We start from the raw sequence: 20,294 nt of genomic DNA on the forward strand, positions 1-20,294 counted from the left end.
GCATAGAGTCCAGTGCCCTTGAGTTCAGTAGCATAGAGTAGAGTGCAGAGTAGAGTGAAGTGGCACAGAGAGAAGCAGTGTAGAGTAGAGTCCAGCGGCAAAGAGTGGAGTGGAATAGTGGGCATGGCGTAGGGTAGAGTGGCGTAGAGCGCAATGGCATTGAGTGCAGTAGCATAGAGTGGTGCAGAGTAGGGTGCAGAGTAGAGTGCAGTAGCATGAGGTGCAGTGGTGTGGAGAGGTGTGAAGTGAAGTGACGAGTCCTGTGGCCTGGAGTAGAGTGGTGCATCATAGAGTGATGTAGAGTTCAGTGGCACAGAGTAGAGTGGTAAGGCATAGAGTGAAGTGGTGTTGAGTGGTGCAGAGTAGAGAGCAGTAGCATAAAGTGCAGTGGTATGGAGAGGTGCAGGGTAAAGTGGCAAAGAGTGCTGTGACCTAGAGTAGACAGCTGCAGAGTAGAGTGCAGGGGGGTAAGGCCTGGCATTTTTTGCTGTTGTTTCCCTGAACTTTTTGGCTTCCGACATCCTTTTTGGACTCTGTTTTGCTGGCATATGACATGGAGCACTTTGACACTGCCAATCAGCGCCAAAACACTGAGCTTGACATATACCTACTGGTGAGTGGTGTATACATGGTTGGCTGATTTGAGTTAGCTGTAAGTCCCTTGTCTAGGGGTCAGACATATACCTAGGACATGTAACTTAAATGCTCCGCCATGGGCTTGCCGCACTGGTTGTGCCCCCCACAGAGGTAGCTCTTCAAACATGCCAAGGGTTTGCCCTGGTTTGGCCTGTGTGTGCAGGTTTCTGTTACTCTGCTTTGCATTTAAAAGCTACTTGCCAAGGTTCTGCATTTTCTGGCTACATTGGAGTACTCCCTGGGGGCAGGGTGTGGTGTCGGTAAGAGGCAGGGCATGGGCACGTGTGCGCTACATGTACTGGTAATAAATAGCACTCTATGGTGTGTCTGGTACGGTGGGGCCAGCTTCTTGCACTGATTAACATGTGGGATCAGTGGAAAGGCCATTGAGCAGTATTTCCTATGTGCAGAAGAGTAGCAGTATAATGTTTGATTTCATTGAATTAGTAATGGTAAATCTTCTCCGGTCATGCAAGTGGATTTGACATTACTAATGTGGAAATGCCACTTAGGGAAAGTGGGAATTTCTGTGCTTGTGGCTCTATGTGCCTGTCTCCAATCCACATCTGAGTGCTGGGGGACAGCTACATCTGTGCATTCCTGATAGAAGGCCATAAACTAGGGGCTCAAGGGAAACTGCAGATCTTTGACTTTGAGGGGCCTTCCTGGGATTGCAACAACTGGGTGGAATTGGCACCTGCATTCCCAGGGGCAGGGTCCTGGCCCCACTAAAGTTATTGATCAAGCCTCCCAGAGTAGGTTGGCAAACAGGACAAAATGTAGAGAGGACCTGTGCATTTCAAAGGCGGCCTTTTGAACTGATCTCATCTTTAAAGTCCATTGTGGCTATAACTACTGGGGCTCTGCCCTCCGGAGTTCAAGACGCCTTTGGGAGTGAAACTATACTACGCTGGGGCATCGACAAGAGGAACCACTGGTGCAGGAGGAACTGCAAATGGATTATCCACAGACTTGTGGTGGCCTGGGACTTGTTGTGCTCCAATAAGGGGACTATAACTTGGTGGATTTTGCCTGAATGTTGCTGGCCTACAGCTAATTGCCAACTATTGTGGCCCGGGTCCCTAAGCACTCTCCAAGGGCTGGTTGGCTGGCCTTCTGTCCACAAGTTCCCAGGGCCAGAAAGGATCATCAGGACCATGCAGGGTGCAGCTGAAATGGGTGGAAGCGACCGTCATTTGGGACAAGGATCGTCCTTACGTATGACGTAATCACACTGTATAGAGGAGTGTGCAAAATCTGTCCGAGGTCGCCAGTATCCTCTACACAGACCCACGCCACAAGGTACTCTGTTGTGGAGAATATTGTGACTGGACCCGAGAGGTCTCGCTGTGCCATGTGTGCACCCACACCTGGCTACATGGAGCAACTGCAGCTTACACCTCTGCCTGAGGGAAAACATTTCTCCAATTGTGAAGTGCACGAGTATCCAGTGTCACAATCTTTTTCCTACAGGGGGGAATAGTGATCCCGCACATGTGAAGATGTCGCTGGGTGCCTGGAGGACTAATCTGGAGGGACAAAAACAAGTAACTCTTTCCATCCGCTTAAGGTGGTTCCAAAAATGTAATCAAAGTGTCGCCAGCGGGTGCAACAAGTATCATTGGCTGGTGTAGTTTGAGTGGCTGGGTCATGAAGCGTAGTCAAAACCTGTGATTTCTTGACTATTGCAATTGTACAGGCTATGCAATATTGAGAATGTCATGTTCTATGTTAATGTGTCAGCGGGAAAGTGGAAAACCTCTGAACAGTCTGCAAATATGTTTCTGTCAGTTTTGATGTGGGAAGGATTGCTTGGATCTTGAATACCTCGGGGAAGTATGCACATGAATTTATGCTGCTTACAAGGCTGAGTGGAGGACATGGCAAGTCAATACCTATGACTAGAACATATATTTTCATGCGGTTCTGCTGCTAATGGGAGAGTTCGACAATTGAATATAACTATTAAGCCTATATCCAAGGTGTATGTCATTTTGATTTCAGTGTGTGTGTAATACAAAGACCGGTGCTTTATACATATGGTGTTTAATCTATTTGTAGAGTATTCAGTGTGTTGCAAGGGTGGTGTTGTGCCAATACATTACACTTTGACCCTGAGGATGAGCCTGACTGCTCTGTGCCAAGCAACCCAAGGTTGAGCACAGGTTAAGTGGCAAATGTTTTTTACTCATCCTATCTAGGATGGTGGATTTTTCTCTGGATTCGATGCTTCCCAGCCACCCAGAAAGTGCTGGGTCTAAGAAGCGGCATAGAGTTGAGTGAGGAAGAGCAGAGCATTGTAGAGTGCAGAGGTGTAGTGTGGTGCAGAGTAGAGCGCAATGGTGCACAGTAGAGTGCAATGGCTTAGAGCAGTGTGGTGCAGAGTAGAGTAAAGTGGCATAGAGTGGAATGATGCAGTGGCCTAGAGTAGAGTTGTGCAGTCACGTTGAGAACTGGGTCCCAGGGTGGGAGGGAAAAGAAGCCACATGGAAGGGGGATGGGTAAAAGGGAATAGAAGCTAAATGGAAGGAGATATGAGAGACAGAATGAAAACACCCGCACTCATATGGAATGCTTGAACACAAAGGAACAAATATCTCCAAAAACGGAATCAATGGATGGACACAAGTACTTGATCCATGCTCCAGGGAAGGGCCATCCACAAAAAGAGGACATGACGCCTGCATGCCATGACAAATGGGGATGAAGAGAATGAGAGCGACGCTGAGGCTAACAAATGGTAAGCAAGGGTGGGCAGTAAACCCACTGTTTGTAAACAACATGTCTTGCAGAGACAGCAGATACCCTGTCTAGAAGAAACCTACAAAGGTATACTCTATGATCAAGCATTACCTGTGATATACCCAGATGCTGAGAAATCTGCTCTTTTTGAACAACTTTATTATTAGGCTAGTTAGTGGAGAAGCATAACACAGACATTAGACACACCACAAACTGTAAAAAGGTTATTGAAATCCTTACTCTCTCACAGACAAAACTGTCACAGCAGTGGCATCTCCCCTGCAGAATGTGATGAGGGGGCCCCATAGTCTCCATTAGCACACAGATATTTACTGATTTTGGGCTTAAAGGGCTGGGGGCACCAGGAAAGGTGGTGTTCCCCAGTGTTGCAGGGGCTGCAGGGGTCTGTGTTACGTCCCTGTGTCACGTTTAAACTTTAGAGGAAATGGATCAAACCCCCCTACAAAGGAAGTAATCTCAGGGAGGATTGCGGGGAGCGGGTTTTCATGGAACCGTTTTTTTATGAAGTGCAAGGTAATCATCCAAATTACATTGCACAGTATTCAACTGAAAAAACGTGGAGAATGAAACGGTTGATTAGGGAACAAGAAACAGAAAAAATACCTCCTTGAAGTAGCATCTCCTCTTCGTTGGCCCTAAGTACCTCAAGGCACATCTCCCTACCCTGGACCTGGGACTGTTTAACCCCTTCACTGCGGCGGCTATTCCGCCGGAGTGCTAAGGGGGCGGGGCGGCCGTGCGGCGGGCGCATGCTGGTGACGAACCGCTCCGTCACCAGCCGCAGTTGCGCTGTGCTCATGACGGAGCGGTTCCGTCACGGGCCCGCCCGCTCAATGGAACGCTCAGCGCAGGCACGGAATCCGCGCTACGCAGGCGAGGAATCCGCGCTGCGCAGGCGTGCCGAGCGGGCCGTGACGGAACCGCTCCGTCATCAGCACAGCGCGACCGCAGCTGATGACGGAGTAGTTCCGTCACCAGCAGGGGAGGGGTTAAGCAAGCCCTTGAAGTATCAACCCCTGTGAACAAGGAAACTTTGTTAACTACGAGCACCTCCAACCTCGCTGGAAGGAGAAGACTGGTCCGGGCATCAGGACCCACAAATGTCTTTCTTAGTGTCTGCAAAATGTCCTCTTATCGGTGATAGCACCACTAACATCAAAAAGTAAGGGACAAGTTTTCTTCAATGCTCATTGCAAATCTATTCCAAAGTAGCTTTGATTCTACAAAGTCACCAACTTTGTCCCTTTACCAATGTTGCTCTGTCCCTTGGTGGGCTGCCACGGCCCCTGCTAACTCATCTTTGGTGGACACCAAAGGCACAACCCTACCTTGACATCAAATTATTTCTTCTCATGTGGTCTTCAATCCTTCTTCCCCATAAAACACCACTTCCACAGTGCATGCTCTGGGCTGTCGCATGCTTAGCTCAATTGCACAGTGGATTTGCACATAAGGGGTCATTTCCTTTTTTTAATAGGTACTTGGAGGAACTCCCCTGCTGCTCTGTGCACTACAGAAGAACCCACAAGATACTTCTTATGTGATACCAAGAGATACTCGGATACCCCAAACTTGCCCAAATTGTCAGCATTATTTCTTGTGCACAAGCTAGGTTATGAAATATAGTTCCAAGCAGCCACGGCCCGTGGAGGGAGTTTCGGTGGGGCGGAGAGGCGGGGCGGGGGAGGGGCAGGGAGGGGGGTGCTAAAAACCAGAGTATGGATAATTGAAGGTAAGTAAACATTTTGCGATGCAGGGCGCGCTACGAAATTCGTTTTATTTATTAAATTGTTTACTTACCTTCAATTATCCATACTCCGGTTTTTAGCACCACCCACCCTTTCCCTCTCCCGCCCCGCCTCTCCGCCCCACCGAAACTCCCTCCACGGGCCGTGGCTGGGTCCAAGTTTGCAGCTACTCTCCAGAAACTTCCGCGCTTGCAGATATATTAACCGGAGTGCTATTGCAATCAGACACCATATATTACGTCCTTTCTTCCCTGTCACCTATTTCACATACTTAGTTATAACACTTTGAATAAGTTGTCAGGTGATAATATAGAACAGATGTGGGGATTTCACTTCAGTAGGTCCATTTCTCAGATGATGAAACATGCTCAATCACATTTGCTGCCTCACAGCGCACTATAGAGAGAGGTTGTACCATGTCAAGTTGCATAGGTTGGTAGTCAGGCAGTGCCATCACTCAAACTGAGCGTTTTATTAAGTACCTCCTCAAGCAATCATGGTGACACCTGTGCCACATTTCTGACGCACTGAACTGACACTCAAGTATTCATTTTTCACACCTCAAGAGCATTCACTGTTCATTTACATACTTCAGAAAAAAGATAATGTCCATTTAGTTTAACTTTCTTGCAAGTGCAAGGATGTGAAGAATTACGCAGTTTAAGACTACAGGTGTGCGGATTTTTTGTAACTTGCGTTTGCACAGCTATACGAAATTTCGAGAAAATTATGCACAATTATGCATATTGGCATAAAATGCAAATCCATCATTTAGTGCTACATTTTAACGTGAAATGCGTTCTTGTGTCAATTTTTGACCCAAGAGCGCATTTTGCTGTAAAAAACGAGCACAAAAAAACACACTTGCGTGATCAACAGCCGCTCACGTTGTATCCGTTCACGTTATTCCCAAGGGCTTGCGCTAAAATGTCCCAATGATTGGCGCGTAATGGGGCAACATGGAGTACCGGAATAATTTAGAGAAATTCATATAACAAGCATAACACGAAATTATCAAAAATGACATGAATTACACCTAATTAGTGTACATTTTGCCCCAGGAATATTTAAGATCCATTACAGGCTAGATAGTATATAGGAATCAAAAAGAAAACCTTATTTGCCGTCCATAGAATATACCATGATCAGTGCAATCACATGCCAGCATTTCTACTATGGCCCTGGTAAATGGCGGGAAAGTAAATCTCACCCCCCCCCCCCCCCCTCCCCGACCCCGCACAAGCCCACGTTTGTAAAGGAATCGGAATTCACAGATCAGCAGTAATCACCACAATTCCTCAATTTTCCAATGTGTCAGTTTTGGCAGGTCAAGGTAATGAAATGAACCAGGTGAAAACATGAGGTACATGCCCAAATATGTGAGGCTGATGTGGAAAGAACAACGTTCTAAACGTAATCCCTCCTTATCAAGAGGAAAACTCCTAACTGGATGCATTTAGTCCATCTCGCAGTACCTTTTTGGATACTGAGAGCACTAATTACGTCACCCAAACATGTCCACTTTTAATCAAGGCTCATGACTTGAATAAGATAGTAGCTAACAACATCATGCTTGCCTAACAACTCATGCCATCTGGATTCTAGAAATTGATGCTGGCGCCACGCAGCACATTCAAAGTTGGTCTGTTCCACAGCATAAATGTTACACTTTTAAATAAAAACTTGCCCAAGCAATATATGTGATACATTGTTCATAGTATCTAACCCAATTCTGCCCCTACCACTCCACCCACCCTCTTCAGATCAGCTTCTTCCAGTGATGTCTGGAGTCCTGTTTATTTATTACCAATGTAATGTAACTGATGTGCGAACTAACCATCCTCACCAATAATCAACAGTGCTCATTCAACAGGGTGGAGGAGGCTAAAACTAAGAAGCGTGGACCTACGTGGACCCACTTCAAGATGGCTGGAAATCATCCTGGTATTCCCACCTTTACTCTGGAGGTGCCATCAGGGATCATCAGTAACTACAAGATGGGATACCACAAGGTAACGCATCGAACCCTTTAGGTCCTCCGAGAAATGGAGAATTGTTGGGGATTAGGAATTTCACACCCGGTTCCTGTGGTTATTCCCAGGGTCCATATAGAGTTTCACCCAGATGTTTCAGCTCCTCTCAGTCGCAGAAGTGTCTGGGTCAAAAGTAGCAGGCCCATGGTTGTTCAGTTGGACTAGTAATTCCGATGGGGCTGGTAACTTATGCTACCATCCAAGTCAGAACTACAGATAGCCCTGCAATGGGGTTCTCAGTCCAGTTTACACTTGTGATTATGACACCCTCGGCAGCGGAATACGATCACCCATCCCAGCTGGGCACACTTTTTATTGTTCTAAACAGTGAAGTTTCCCCTCGAATAATACTTTCAATTTTGTATCAGCATGCCTCTTGTTAAATTCAGTGCAGTGGGCCAGAGAATATTTTGGCAGCAACCTTGGTGCAGTTTAAAGGAGTGGGCCCAGAAAATGCCATATACAAGGGGCAATGTACCTAAAGTACTAAAATAAATTGTTTGGAGAGCATACAGTGCTAAAGTGGAGTAAACCTGCACTGAGACGCTATTTTTCACCATAGTATATTTTGTTAGAGTGTGCTATGTTCCTCCATTTTTTACAGGGGTCATAGCTGTTTCGCATTAGCAAAACAGATCGGTTGCTTGAAGTAATGCGCCCACCAGTAACAGCAGCCACAAAATGTCACTTACCAGTGCAATAAGGCACTGCCTGTGTAGCATGGTGAAAGTGCTGCCATGATGTTTGTGGGTTTGTTTGTGTGTGTACTAGAACTCCTAGTTTTCTTACAAGTGCCGTCCATACCTAAATTAGTTCATAGGTATTTTTGGTCCCTCAAAGGTATGTTTTGTGCGTGAAGCAGTCATCCAACTGAGTTTAGTTTTCATGACACTAAAAATGGAATGCGAGTTACAGGTTTGTCGATGTACAAACGTATGCAGGGTAAATTAGGTTGTAGAGGAAATTAAAAGAGACACCTTTGCCGAATTTGCATACAGTTAGCTGATGAGAAGACGCGCTTTCAAATCACGCCCACAGGAACTCTTGCGAAAGCATCAATTATGGATAGAGAAGTGCACATACTTCTGACATTTCAAATGTGTCAAATACAGCAAAGGTGATGGGAGGATGCTTGCATTAAGTCTAACCATTGGCAATTGCTCGCGGTAGCATTCCAACCCATCATCAATGACTTGCCCACTATGCCACCTCAGATTAGTCCCAGCAAAATGCAAATCAGTCTTGATCCGGCTCCATTAGGAACAGTCTATCCCGAACTGCCAAGCCAGGTCCTGTCTGAACCGGTACACATGCTACACAAGACCGGTTTCACCCTGAGAGGGGCTCTTCAGTCGGTTGTAGCTCGGTTCCAATGGCACAGTGCGCAAAGGACCCACGTCTAGGCATTCCTTGGTCCACTTAGAGCCTTACAACAAACACACAAAAGGTGATGGGAGGAATGGTTGCAATAAGTCTAACCACTGGCAATCGCTCGATGTGGCATTCCAATGTATCGTTCTTTTGCCCAACATGCCACCTCTAATTAGACCCAGTCAAATGCAAATCAGTGTTCATCCTGCTCCAATGGGAACAGCCCAGCCCAAACTGCCAAGCCAGGTCCTTTCTGAACCGGTGGGTTGGAAAGCAACCCAAGCAATTGCCAGTGTTTAGCTATATTTCAAACATCTTTAGTGTGTTGGATGTACCGCCCTAAGCGGCCCAGGATATGCCCAGAAGTGGGTGCCTTGCTCACTATGCCACTGGAACCAAACTACACCATACCGAAGAGCCCCAATCAGCATGCAACCAGCCTTGAGTTCCATGTGTTCTGATCCAGAGAGGACCTGGCCTGGCTGTTCGGGCTAGACTGTTCCTATTGGAGCAGGGTCAATCCGAGATGGCATGCTGGTAAAATAAACAATAGGTTGGAATGCTACCCTGAACGATTGCCAGTGATTAGACTTATTGCAAGCAGCCTCATATCACATTTGTTGTTTTCATATATGTGTGACTGAGAGGAGCCGGGATTTGAGGCCCTGATGCTGAGTTGCATGGTACTGAGTACAACTACATGTGATTTTACCGTTCCAGCCTGTAAAACCACACCAGTACTGTACAACTGTGAGTAAAACTCCATGGAATGGGGAATTACTGCATTGTTCCAGTCATAAAACCACATGAAATCCCTTATTCCTTGCGGGTTTAAACCATACATTTACCTCTTGTTCTGAGTAAGTGATAAATGTATACAGGGCTAGTGAGTAGGATGATGGTAAGGGAGAGAGGTGGAGGATTAATGGCGGGAATGGAATTTTTTCAAGTTAAAAAAAAGATGAATGAAACTCGGTTGAGTGGGATGCTGCTGGAATTGTAGCAACGGACTGCCATGGAACTGAAGGTCAGGTACTAGAAGCAGGTTGGTCCGGCAGGAGCTTTGGGGTTTAGGAGGTTTGTTAATTTATATTTTTGTAAGTTTCAATGCAGAATGGGACTTAATCATTTTTTTGGAGGTGCTGGGAGCCTTTACCATGCCGAAGCTGAAACTCAATCTGACGCAGTGGAACAGCTGGTCAGACACTTTTGCCACCGGACTCCCTGAAGCTCTAGACCTCTTGCGGAAATGTTTTTCACAGTTTCCAAACGTTCTTCTGGTGCCCAAGTAACCATAGGAGTACACTTCTACGCCCCCCAAGACCTCAGTGGATGTAACTCCACTCTCAGGGTATCCAGCAGTAGCCAACACAAAAGTCCAGTTTAGGTCTATTTGCCAGTGGTCAGCTGGGTATTTCCAGTGAAAGGCCTTGTTGTCTCCCTGTAGCCACAGACAAAGTCAGCTAACTAACCCTCGAAGTTCATATCTTTGCCCTCGGTAAATGAGAGAGCGGGTCCAGCCCTCTCAGGTGACACATTTATGCTTGGCAGTAGCTAGTGGGTGGGGATGACTCCTAGGCAACCCCTAACAAATGGGGTAAAAGTTCCCAGATGCAACCCTACCCACTTTTTCAGCAGTTCCAGTTTGCCCTACCACAAACAATCTCACAGTGCCTCTCACTCTTCAAAATTGAAGATGGTGAACTCTTCTCCGATTGTGTAGAGCCTGCATGCCCACCCAGAGGTGTGGTCAAGGGAAAGAGCAGTCCCTTTCTCTGTGTTCACTTAAAGCTTGTTCTGGGGGTGGTCTTCCTCCCACTGGGTTGGGTGCCAGCCTGGCCAAGGGGACAAAAGCTGGCATCTTTCCAAGTGTCATTTAACATTTACTTATGACTTAGGAGGCCCCTTTGAAGTAAATTAAGTTTCTGGGCCCGCCCCAACTAGTCTTTCTGAAAGGGTAAACACCTCTCCATACACATTTTCTCTCAGGTGTGTGAGTTAATGGGAAAAACAAAAATTGAGAAACCACATTGGAGGAAATCAAATCATGGAAAATCAATTTTAAGAAATGGCATTTTGAAGGAAATACAAAAAAAAAATCAAAGGAAATGTTTAAAAAAAAAATTACTTTAATTTAAAAAATCCTAAATTACTTTAACGTTTCGTGGAGTTTAGAAACAGTATGGGGTGTTTGGGTTCAGAGATGGATGATCTTTATGGTAATAGGTGTTTTTTAGGGATTGGGAATAATTGGAGTTTGGGTGTAGATAGGGGTTTTAGGGTTCAGGGATGGGTGGAGTGTAGGGGTCATGAGAGTTTTTATATACCGTATTTTCTGGCTTATAAGACTACTTTTTAACCCTTGAAAATCTTCTTGAAATTCGGGGGTCGTCTTATACGCCAGGTGTCGCAATTGCCAGTGTCCCAGTGTCAAGTGAAATGAGCGTGTGTTGATCTGTAAATTGTGTCCTTCGAGTAATGTGCAACGTTACAGTGCACTGCATTAGTACAGTGTACAATTGAATTCTGTTTTCCTTACAGATTGGATAAATTCACTCCCTGAATAGAGCAGCTGGGATTATTAATTGATTTTAAAGAACCAAGGTACCTACGCGGCCTTTTGTTCACATATTGGGTGAGTGAATCACAACACAATAGAGGTTGGATAGGCCTTTTGAACATATTTGAGGTTGGATGGGTCAGTCATTTCAATACCCATTGACCCATTGAAGAGGGGTAGTCTTATACGGCGAGTATAGCCCAAACCCTACATTTTAACAAGAAAAGTAGGGAGGTCGTCTTATACGCCCAGTCGTCTAATACGCCGGAAAATACGGGTATCTCAGGAATGGGTGGAGTTTGAGGGCGGTGATGGGTTATTAGGGTTCATGGATAAGTGGTATTTGTGTGTGTGAGGTGTTTTTAGGGTTCAGGGAAAGGTGGGGTGTAAGGGTGTTGAGGATTTTTAGGGCTCATAGATGGGTGGAGTTCAGGGCTGGTGAGAGTTTTTTAAAGTTCAGTTATGGGTATAGGTTAGCAGTGGTGAAGAGACTTTAGCTTTCAGGATGGGGTGGAGTTAGGGTAATGAGGGGCTTTAAGGACTTGGGGATGGATGGAGTTTATATGTAGAAATAGTTTCTTAGGGTTCCGGATGTGTAGAGTTTAGGGTGATGAGAGGTTCTTATGGGTCATGGAAGGGTGGTGTTCAAGGTGATGAGGGCTTTTTTTAGGGTTCAGGGATAGGTGGAGTTTGGGTGTGCTGAGGTGTTTTAAGGGGTATGGTATGGGTAGGGTTTTGTGTAGTAAGAGGTTATTAGGTTGCAGGAATGGGCGGAGATAGGGGGAGAGAGGGATTTTGTGGTTCGGGGACCCCTTCCCGTTTGCAAATGGTTTACCACTCTCTTGAAGAGGGTGGCAAATTGCAAGTGTTTTGCGACCGCAAATGCGGTCGCTAAACATTCTTACATAGGGTTCAGAGTCGGCATGAGCAAGGGCGCCCTTGAAATGCCCCTTCCTAATAGCGAGTCTCTAACCCAATTTTGCGAGTCGCTATTACATTAGCGGCTCGCAAAAAAGGTTTGGTCCATTGTGCTACTTTTTTTTGCGGTCGCAAAAGAGCAAAATGACTCTCTGCGACCGCAAAAAGCAGTTGTAGATCTGGCCCTTAATCTGTTATACCTTCACATCAGCTGCATTGAACAAAGAGCATAATGTACCAGCGGGTTTTCCTCATGCTGTTTCAACAGAGATATGCTTAGTTCCACAAGGTCCTTCGTTACTGGCAAAGCTGTTGTGATCACCTGCCTCCCAACTCAAGGTGGGCCTAAGTCTACGCGGCAAATAACTATGAAATGTTAATTGGTATAAAAAGCAGTGTTCAACATGAAATGACTTATTTCGTCTTTCTCGGTTCTATCGATTATTATTAAATTTGAGCAGTGGTAATAATTAAATTCCTCCAAGCCCTTAGCGAGACAATGCAAACTCTGGAATGCAAATGGCAGTTTTGTCAAGAAGGAAGTGGCCCCATTTAGTAAGATGGGCAGGTTATGTGCAGTTGCAAGGGACTAGCTGAATCGGAGAATACAGAGGTGTGCTGGCGTAGGCCTGCAGGCCAACAGGAGGAGATTCACCTACAGACCTGCTTTCACAGGAAGCTGAAAGGAATGATGATTACTCAGTAGCTGCATGGTAGCAAAATATGTTATGCAACTGACTTTTCCCCAGTTCTCCCAGCCTGTCAAATGTCCAGATTGGCGAAATGAGCCTATCTATCTCTCCATTTCATAAACTGACTGGTCCAAAGAGCAAATACGATTTAGAAGAGAGGGGATGTGTTGCTAACAGTCTATATAAAGAGATTAAATGAGATGCAACTTTTATTATCTAGCGGGGACTGAAAAGCAAGTTCTAGGTTAGTTGGCTGGTTAAAACAACCAATCGAGAAAAAAACCACTGGGGGAGGCATATGAATAAATATAGCTACTTCCAGCTTGCGCCTGCTGGCGTACACCAAGTATGAGTCTGTTGTGTTGTTTAGTGCCAAGGAGATATGCTTACAAATGCTCAGAGCACTTTAAGACACCAAACACATGGGCAAACAGAACAATAGGTGGAGTCAGAAAATGCAGTAAGTCTCAGCTAAAGTGCATCAGCTAACACAGATTGCTGTAAACATGGGACCTCTTGAAGGCACCTGAGCCCTGTGTGTGATATAAAGACATTCTTCAATAGCACCACCACCCAAATCACAAACTGATGATGGCAAATGGATTCAATGAGAAATACTCACATGAGCAAAGTTTGTCTCTCAGATGAGGTAAAATATCATCCACACCAGTGTAGGGTTTGGAGCGATGCATTCACACTGCAACCAGTTTCAGCTAAAAACACCCCCACACTCACCCACCGCCATGGACACGAAAAAATGAAATCATCTCAGTTTATATGTCTTGGCAGAATTTCAATATTGCACCCTGTAAGAGCTTCTGTGCAAGTAGCATTCACTCTCAGCAGCTTTTGACTGCCTGTTCATTTGTAACACAAAAGCCAACATCTTTAACTTTGCACATGTTCTGGAAATATTTCGATAAAAACTGCTCATAAGCAGTTAAGTCTTCATATTTCCTATCTGTCACCTGATCCTTATTCAGAATAGTGTGAAAGAGCAATTAACAGAGATTTTGGATCAAGAGCCGCAACCAACACATGGCGCTAAATGTGACAGCTCGGAGTCTGACAGTCTGCTGCCCATGGGCTGCCTACCCTTTTCGTGCTGTTGTTCATGAGACTGCTTGAGACCGAGGCTGTGATTGCATTGCCATGATGATGGACTCAAAAGATATAGACACTTGTCCTCAGCCTTAATTTGAGCTGGTGGTTTCTGGTGCTCGGCACCGTAACTTAATTGTCAACACTGACACTTCTAGCAGTCCAACACATGGCGGCACTGTTCGTCTGATTTTGAAATGTACACAAAAAAAGTTGTTTAATAATTTAATGTACCTTAACAATGATTAAGACCTGCTAGCCAAGCCATTCTTTTAGCTTTGGGTGGAATAAAATAGTCTGAATTTATCTCTTTTGCGAGTGTGAGGTTAATAGTTGAATTGATACTGTCATTGGCGGTGCTGGCAGGGGCAATGGATGATTCAAGCTGCAATGGCCTCCTGACTCATCTCTAGCACTTATCATTTCTACAGATTAAGCATTGGCGTCCCCTTCAGCAACTGTTTAGTCTGTCTTCAGGTTTTACGGGAAGATGTGATTGGACTGAGCATGGGCACTTACAAGAAGCGCCTGGCACATCTCCAGCCCAATCACAACATGACTTGATGTAACAGGATTATCTTTAGTCCATGCTCTGCAAATTGGCAAGTTTAAGTGAGGCTTGGACTAGTGAGCACAAAAGCTAGCAAAACAAGCAATGGTAATGCAGCGGATTCGCCTATGTAATTAATAAAGAGCTGTTTTCATCAATCATCGCCCGGGAGAAGGAAAGAGTTCCCTGACAGATAACACAGGAGTGGAGACGATGTGGCACAGTGGCAAGAGCTGCTGACTCGAGAGCTGGGAATCCCAGTTCGAGTCTTGATAGTGCCGCGTAACATCCTATGATTCTATGCAAATCACGTCATCTCTAGGGGTGATAAATTGTTATATAAATATGCTACAAGAGTAAAAGGCACAACTTTAAGGCAATATAGTTCAACCAAAGTAGATTTTGGCTCTGGGAAACTGATAAGAATTGCAGACAAGGAACAAGCATTGGCAAATTCAGGAAAATATGCTACAGCCAATAGAAATGGGGGAAAGGTAAGGGGCACGCTCAGGAACCAGTGAGAAGCCAGGAAAGAGAGGAGGCGGGATGTAAGTCCCTTTCAAGTTTATATTGAAAACAAAAGATTTCTTAAGAACAGCGCAAGCACTGTGCAGGTAAAACCTAAAAACGATAAAAATCCAGAAGCAAATTGATTTTTTAAATGATTATTTTGGCAGGTTTTCCCAATCACTAAAAGAGGGGACTGCCATAAAAGGTGGTGCCCCGAGCAAGAGCCCACTTTGCCCATGCCTTAAAACTCCTCTGCTGCCAAGTACAATGACAGTCTCACCTCTGAGATTCTCCTTCCATTCGCTGGATCTCAATTGTATCTGGGGCAGTGAGTTTAGTTACTAGAACCCAGGCAAGGGTCACAAAAATTGCCTTCTGGATTTTCGATGAAATTAACATCATTTTTCGGACATGGGCTTTTTAATAGTTCTGACTAGTTCTGAAAATATACCATTAGGCTGGTGATCTGAACCTCCTTCAGTCTGTCCTCCTTTCTTTCCCCATCAGTCCACTTGTTTTGACATTGTTTGGAGTTAATTAGTTTCAACATACAATCAATATACATTCACATTACTCAAGTCTCTCGTGTCAATTTTCCAAAGTGTAAGAAGGCAAAGAAGACATACATTTTTTAAAAGGAAGGTCCCCCCACCCCCGCTTCAGGATAGTGTGAGCAAAGGAATTTCCCCAATCAGTAAATGTGTCAAGCGTAGATACTTACTGTTTGAGTGTTTACCTGCAGGTCATCCATATGCTGCAAGCAATCTTCAGACTCTGCATGTTCTCTGTAGGCCAGCAGCTCCTCATCCACCATATCCCTTTCTGACATCATGAGCATGTTCATCTGCTCGCGCTGGCGCAGTCTGTGGGCCACAGCCTCCTTGCCCATGCCAGAACATTTTGTGCCTCCTGCAAGCTGTACCGAAGGCACCCCGAGGTACATGTCCTTTGGGTTCCATTTCAATCCCGGTTGGGCTGGCATGCCATGGTATCCCACACCTGTGGGTAGGCGCTGCGAGGGGTCCCTGGTGAAGGTCCGCATCTCATCTGAAGGAGAAGCTATCTCAGTCATTAGTTGTTTGGATCCAGAGCTCTGCTTTCGGGCACTTGGATGCTCCAGACTTAGGGCTTGAGAGAACATTTTCTCCTGCCGAGCCTGGAAATAGTCAGGGTTCAGTTTGTGTTTTTTGGGGGCCGGATAATCTTTTTGACTTTCACTGCTGTAGTAATTGGATGGCTCGGACCTCGGCCTCCTTAGTTCTGAAAGCAAACAGATCAGGACAATTAGTACCTTTGAATTCTATAGAAACACCCCATGTGGCATTCTTATAGTTTTAATGTTGTAAGAAAATATTCAGCTGTGTATCATTTTCTTGCTATAGCTTTGCTTACGATTTTATTTAACTGTTGTCAATATATAATAATTATTATTATTCGTTGACATGTAAAGTGCTATCTATTACCTACCCAAAAATCCTGGCGCTTGCTACCAGTCAGCAATACCACACATATCATGACCTAGAGATTGTAAAGCTAAGTCTTCAAAGCTTTCCTGAACGCATAATGTTTAACAATAGAGCAAAGAGGAATAGGCAGTGCAATATTTACAGTTCATTACATCACCAGCTTAATGCTTTGTTGAGGGCAAGCAGAGCTCTACAGAATAACACAGTAGGTGAACACTCCAAGTAGCTTACTAGGCATAACCACAAGCATTCCTATCAGCACTTCTGGATTTGAGTTGCAACCCTAGGATGTAATGGCCACCCTAAAATTATCCTGCACTCCCTTTCTCTCTATGAACCCAGGCTACACCTCACCGACAGCATCCAAAGTGGAAAAATCCTACTACCCCTTGATTGGTGTTCTCCTGCAGGTTTAATGTAGCCATCCGGATTATTACTCCAGTATCTATTCTTATGGTAGCCCAGGTCTGGGCCAGGACACCTTCTCTACTAGGGCTGCTTGCTGACACCAGATTCCATAGTGTAGCATGTCGCGGTATCAGTACACATTCAGAGTGAGTTACGCGATGCTAAGCGGCAGCTTGTGTCAGTTGTCAGTTGAATTCGTGAGCTGAGCAGCAAGGGTGCTTCTCCCTGTGGGGCTTTCTTCTTCCCTACTTTACCTGTAAACTGAGACACCTACCGTAAGAATAATCCTGATCCTGTTTCACCTTAATACTGACTACCTTGCATCTCCATTTACCACAGACTGGAGTTCAACCATCTCTCTCATTGGTAGGCAAGATCCAAGTGCCTTACTTCAAGGATTCATTTAGTCTATCTTCTTTCCTGGCTGGGCAGAGGTGTTGAAGATCAAAGGTGTACACAACTGCGACCCTCTCACCTTTACGCCAGATCCGGCAACCTGCCCCGAGCGTATGGTCTACATATTGCTGCCCACCTTTAGCAAAAGGAAACCCAGATATCAAAGCATTTCACTTTCTGAAAATGTGTATGAATGTAAGGTATGAAGTATGAGTGTAATTACATCAATAATGCTGAATGCAATCTGAATTGTTTTTGACATCTGATCATTGTCGTTTGTTACTAAACTTAAAACTATACCAACCATAAAATGGGAAAGAGAGGATGGGGCTGCTTCAGGTTGCACCCTCCCATTCCTGTACATACAAGCAAACACACCTACTAGGCAATTGGTGATTGCTCTCCTTACCGGTCGTTTGACTACAGAGGACTCCTAGTGTCTTCCTTCTAAGGGGCAATGAGTATCTAACTGCAGGGAACTCTTCCCCAGAAGTGATACTTCCACAGTGAGTACCATGTGCTTTAGGAACAAGTTAGTGTATGCAGTGTTTGGAAGAGTGTTGACTACATGTAGGGATCGCGGTCCTGGAGAAAGCTGTGGAACCCTAGGGGGCCGTAAGCAAGTTCAAACATGGAATTATAACTATCCTAACCTTCTGTTTTTTTTTAAAATCCCTCTAGGAACCCACAAAACAAATCAGGTTAGTGATTCATCAGAAGGCATTTTTAGTTATTTCAGGATCCATCATATCATGCGAAGGTGGTATCCTTCCACCAGCAAGAAAGTACTTCCTGTAATCACATGAAGCCCATCCACTCCCCTAACAAACTGTCAAACAGACGTGAAAACGCAATGATGAAGCATGCCACCTAGGTTGGTGGGTGAGGGTTTGTTCTAATGTTTATAAGAATCCTGGCACACCTACAACCCCCAGAACTATTGGGTTCCCCAAATACGGCAATTACTAAGGAAATCCCCTAGGCCGGCATGGCCTTGTGTTCAGGGGCGGCTGGTGACATTTGAAAGTGGTGGGGCGTAAACTAATTTGCATATTGCACCGCAGCGAGCGCAGCGAGCGAGCGAGCCCGAACCACCTTGCATCCATCCATACATCATTCATGCATCCACCTATCCATCCATCCACCCACCCATCCTGCATCCATACATCATTCATTCATGCATCCACCCACCCATCCATCCTGCATCCATCATTCATTCATGCATCCACCCACCCATCCATCCTGCATCCATCATTCATTCATCCACCCATCCATCCATCCACCCATCCATCATCCATCCATCATCCATCCTGCATCCATTCCTGCATTCATTCATCTATTCACCCATCCATTCATCCATCCATCCTGCATCCATCATTCATTCATGCACCCATCCATCATCCCACCCATCCTGCATCCATACATCATTCATTCATGCATCCACCCATCCACCCATCCATCATCCATCCATCCTGCATCCATTCCTGCATCCATTCATCCATTCACCCATCCATCCATTCATCCATCCATCCTGCATCCATCATTCATTCATGCAACCATCCATCCATCCATCCACCCACCCATCCTGCATCCATACATTATTTATTCATGCATCCACCCATCCATCCATCCACCCATCCATCCTGCATCCATCATTCATTCATCCACCCATCCATCCACCCATCCTTCATCCATCCTGCATTCATCCATTCACCCATCCATCCATCCACCCATCCATCCTGCATCCATCATTCATTCATCCACCCATCCATCCACCCATTCATCATCCATCCTGCATCCATTCCTGCATCCATTCATCCATTCACTCATCCATTCACCCATCCATCCATCCATCCATCCATCCATCCTGCATCCATCATTCATTCATCCACCCATTCACCATCCATCCTGCATCCATTCCTGCATCCATTCATCCATCCATTCACCCATCCATCCATCCTGCATCCATCATTCATTCATGCATCCACCCATCCATCCTGCATCCATCATTGGAACACTCATACCGTGTAGATTTTTCTGCGTGCTGAGCCAGAGCCAATGATAGTGAACCAGACACAAAATATAATTGTTGATCCGTGTTTTTTAAAAATTAGTTTGTATACCCATCTTGATTGAATGTAGAGCGCTCTGATATCTGCAAGATCTTGTTTACGACTTTTAGTATGCACCTGCACCTCTGCTCTGCGTGGTGCAGCATTAGCCCATTCAACCACCTTGGCCTCGAGCTTGCTTTGTCGCCCCACCTGCTTACCCCTCACCAGGGCTTTAAGTGGGAAAAAAAAACTGGGGGTGCTCTAAAATGGGCGGGGCAACCACTTAAAGGGGTGTGGCCTATCCAAGTAGGGGCGTGGTCTAAATCAAGATAACTAGCATTGCGTTAGGGCTGGGGCAGGATCACGCAGACTAGTTCCTCCCTCTGCGTTTCAATTATTGCTGGATTACACTGCAGCCTTGACACTCAGTGTGAAAAGTCAGAGCAGGGTTGTGCTGGAGCAGGCTGCCTGTGGTCGTCTCTCTCCTAATCATCCCATGATGTGAAGGCTGGCACCACGACGACGTTGCACCTGCGCTGCAGGAAGGGAAATCCTGAGAGAAAATGGCTCTCTTTAAAGCCGCGTTCCTCCTACAACGCGGCTCACCTGGCATGCTCACTACCTCCGCTGCTCAGTAGTGAGCAAAATGAGCATGCTGCATGCTCTCACTGCGGTCGAGGAAAAAGAAAAAAAGAAAATGGACTACCTTTGGAGGACTGGAAATAGAGCCTGATAGAGACCCATTTCGAGGCCCCCTGAAAATAACTGCCAGTGCTCAGACCCGGACAGACCAGGCCCACTTAAAGCCCTGTACTAAACATAAAACACAAACCGGGCTCTGCCAACCAAAGTTGAGAGTGAGCAGTTACATTAAGCACCTGATATCAGCAATAACGTGTTGCACAAAGTACATGAAACAAATGCACTTTTAAAACTGACTGACTCTAGGGCCCAAACTAAGCCTAAAATACCAATGACATATGTCAAAGTAATGTAGCACACATTAGCTTTGTTTGAGTGCTAGGATGCGGGGGCCTTTTTTGTGTGTCATTGGCAGGGAAAGTTTAATTTACTATCCAGTGCTTCAA

The 20,294-nt window shown here is 45.5% G+C and overlaps 1 protein-coding gene across 1 annotated transcript in view; it reads right to left on the minus strand.

The window, feature by feature from the left end:
• CAMTA1 (calmodulin binding transcription activator 1) overlaps positions 1–20,294 on the minus strand; it is a 3,172,802-nt gene that overhangs the window by 96,999 nt on the left and 3,055,509 nt on the right. Inside the window, exon 15 of the mRNA XM_078642975.1 lies at positions 15,619–16,142. Within this exon, the coding sequence (XP_078499101.1) occupies positions 15,619–16,142 (524 nt within the window). The remainder of the gene's footprint in view (positions 1–15,618; positions 16,143–20,294) is intronic.

This window comes from Lissotriton helveticus, chromosome 5_1 (assembly GCF_964261635.1).
Source record: "Lissotriton helveticus chromosome 5_1, aLisHel1.1, whole genome shotgun sequence".
Classification (NCBI taxonomy): Eukaryota; Metazoa; Chordata; class Amphibia; order Caudata; family Salamandridae; genus Lissotriton; species Lissotriton helveticus.